Source organism: Montipora capricornis, chromosome 4, assembly GCF_036669925.1.
Source record: "Montipora capricornis isolate CH-2021 chromosome 4, ASM3666992v2, whole genome shotgun sequence".
NCBI classification, from domain to species: Eukaryota; Metazoa; Cnidaria; class Anthozoa; order Scleractinia; family Acroporidae; genus Montipora; species Montipora capricornis.
The window spans coordinates 56,356,961-56,359,460 of NC_090886.1; the positions used below are offsets into that span (position 1 = coordinate 56,356,961).

General features: G+C 38.1%; 1 protein-coding gene across 1 annotated transcript in view; it reads left to right on the forward strand.

Moving 5' to 3' along the window:
• LOC138047611 (replication protein A 70 kDa DNA-binding subunit-like) overlaps nucleotides 1-2,500 on the forward strand; it is a 40,292-nt gene that overhangs the window by 19,655 nt on the left and 18,137 nt on the right. Inside the window, exon 15 of the mRNA XM_068894536.1 lies at nucleotides 48-119. Coding sequence (XP_068750637.1) covers nucleotides 48-119 — 72 coding nt within the window. The remainder of the gene's footprint in view (nucleotides 1-47; nucleotides 120-2,500) is intronic.

Consider the following 2,500-nt stretch of genomic DNA (forward strand, 5'->3'; position numbering starts at 1 on the left):
ATTTACTTCAACCTTCAACATTTTATCTCTCTCCTATTTTACATAAGATATCTAAGAGGGATGTTACATTGTTGGATAGATCAGAGAAAAGTGTTCGAGTGACGCTTTGGGGCGATTATGTAAGTAAATCTTTATCCAACCAGTCTTTGTTGATGGCATTAGCTGTACTATACAGTACTGTGCAAAAAGAATGCAAACGAATTTCGATGAAATTCGCTTACTGTTTCCCTTGAAATTTCGGCAGAATTTTCGAAGAAATTTCGCTGAGCCACACGAAAATTCGCAAATCCAACAACGAAATTTCGGTTGGAGTTTGTACGTACTGAAACAAAAATTCGCAAATCTAACAACGAAATTTCGTTGGAGTTCGGACGTACTGAAACGAAAATTCGCAAATCTAACAACAAAATTTTCGGTTGGAGTTCATACGTACTGAAACGAAAATTCCAGAACTTCAATAATTGAAATACCGTTATCCTAAAGCCATGGCTACAAGCGATTTTTTGCTCGCGCCTGTGATGCAATTTTTTCAAATTTTGTCGCGTCGCCAGCGCACGATGAAAATCACAAGTTTAGCCACCCTTGAAATGGCAACACAACAGCAGAAAAAGTCCTTGGAAAAAATGGGCAGTTCAAGGGTGGCTACACTTGCGATTGACGCGATAAAATTTGAAAAAATCGCATCACCGTCGTGAGCAAAAAATCGCTTGTGTAGCTGCGGCTTAAAACGAAGTTTCGCATTTTAATGAATGAATGGAATCAACAACTGTACTGTTCTGTCAACCTTGTGTGGAAACACGACAAATAACATCATTGCCATAGCCATTTTAACCTACCAAACGTATCAATTCTTCTTGGTTTTCACGTCACGCAAGTACCACGCAAAGAAAAAATAAAATCGCTAACCATTAAACAAATTAAGTCAAGAAATTGAGATGTTGTAGGAAGGTAATAAATCATGAGCGTGTCAAAGTTTTAGGGCTGTGCGATAATCCAAGCTCGAGTTATTTGACAATAGACACTTCTCTTAACATATTGGTTATTCAGAACTCGAAAACACATGGGGAATCGACATTTTCGTGACATGTTTCTTAGAAGCAATCCAGATGTCACGCATTGACTGAAGTAGTAGAAAGGGGTTGTAAAAGGCAAATGCTCGCTGCGAACGTTCATGTCAGGACGAAATTTCGCTCGAATATTCGCGCGGCCGTTGCGAATTTTCGTTCTGATTGAAACAATAGGCGTTTCGAAATTTCGACGAAGTTCGAATGAAAATTCGTTTCACCCGAAATTTCGTTATATTTCGTCAAAAAGTAGCGCAAAGTGCCGAAAAGCGCGAAATACGTTTGCATTCTTTTTGCACAGTACTGTACGTCCCAGACTTCTGATTTAGGATAAGGTTCTAAATTTGTTTGTAAATTCTTTTTATGTTGACCAAATAATTTTAGATTGTTTAACCCATTCACACCTAAAGCACCCCAAACTGACAAGTAACATCGTCTTGCGTTAGAGTAAATTAAATAAGTCACTGTCAGGTGGAGAAGGGTTAAATCAGGTTTTCTAGGCGTGTGTCATCCTAAAAAGGACTTGTTGATATGGCACTGACTGACATTTTGTCAACCTGAGCAGAGATCATCCTGGTTCTTAGCAAGACTTCTGCACTCTTTGTAAAAAATAGCAATCTTTTCAAACAAGACCCTTCCTCAGGATTACAAAACCAGGAGGGTCTTTTTCAACCACACGGAGCTTCATGACTTGGTTCAAAACAAATAATGATCAGCAATAATCACTTACTTAATTTAAGTCTCAAGCTTATATAGCTGGTTGCTAGTGCATTACATCAAATAAAATCACATGAAAATAATGCAGACCAAATAAAAGTGATGGTTTCATGTGAGAGAAGAAAGCAGGAGTGCCAGAGAGAAATCTCTTGAAGGTGAGTAGAAAAGGAAGAAACCCAACCTTCTAAGGAACTTAAGTCTTGGAATGAAATGCAAACCACATTGGTGAAAGGTTAGCTTCTTCGAGGAATTTTGAAATAATGCCACCTTAAAAAATTTTTTATCAGTCTCCATAGTAACCTATTTTCAGTCCTTTCTTTTTTATAGCTAAGTGCATCTTTTTAAGGACGTTCACGCCCATTGCTACTGTGCATCCTTGCAGCACACACAAATTCACATGCCACGTCATGCATAGAGAGTGTGGGCTAAGTACTAAAATGAACAATGATAGGGCAGATGGCCAATGCTATAGCTTTGCTTGGATTTAATGATCTTGGATGTTCGGTGACCCCTACTTTTCTTTTCAGAAACAGATGTTATTTACATTTATCTCCACATTGTCCAAAAATGAACAAAAAAATCAATGTGGGAGGTTAAAAAAATTTCAAGATTTCTGTCCTTGGGACTAAAGAAGCCAGATTTTTTTTCAGATTTAGGGTGTTCTTCCGGGAAAGTTCTCTCCAAAATAAAGTTGGTGACCCCTCCCCCCCCATTTTTTT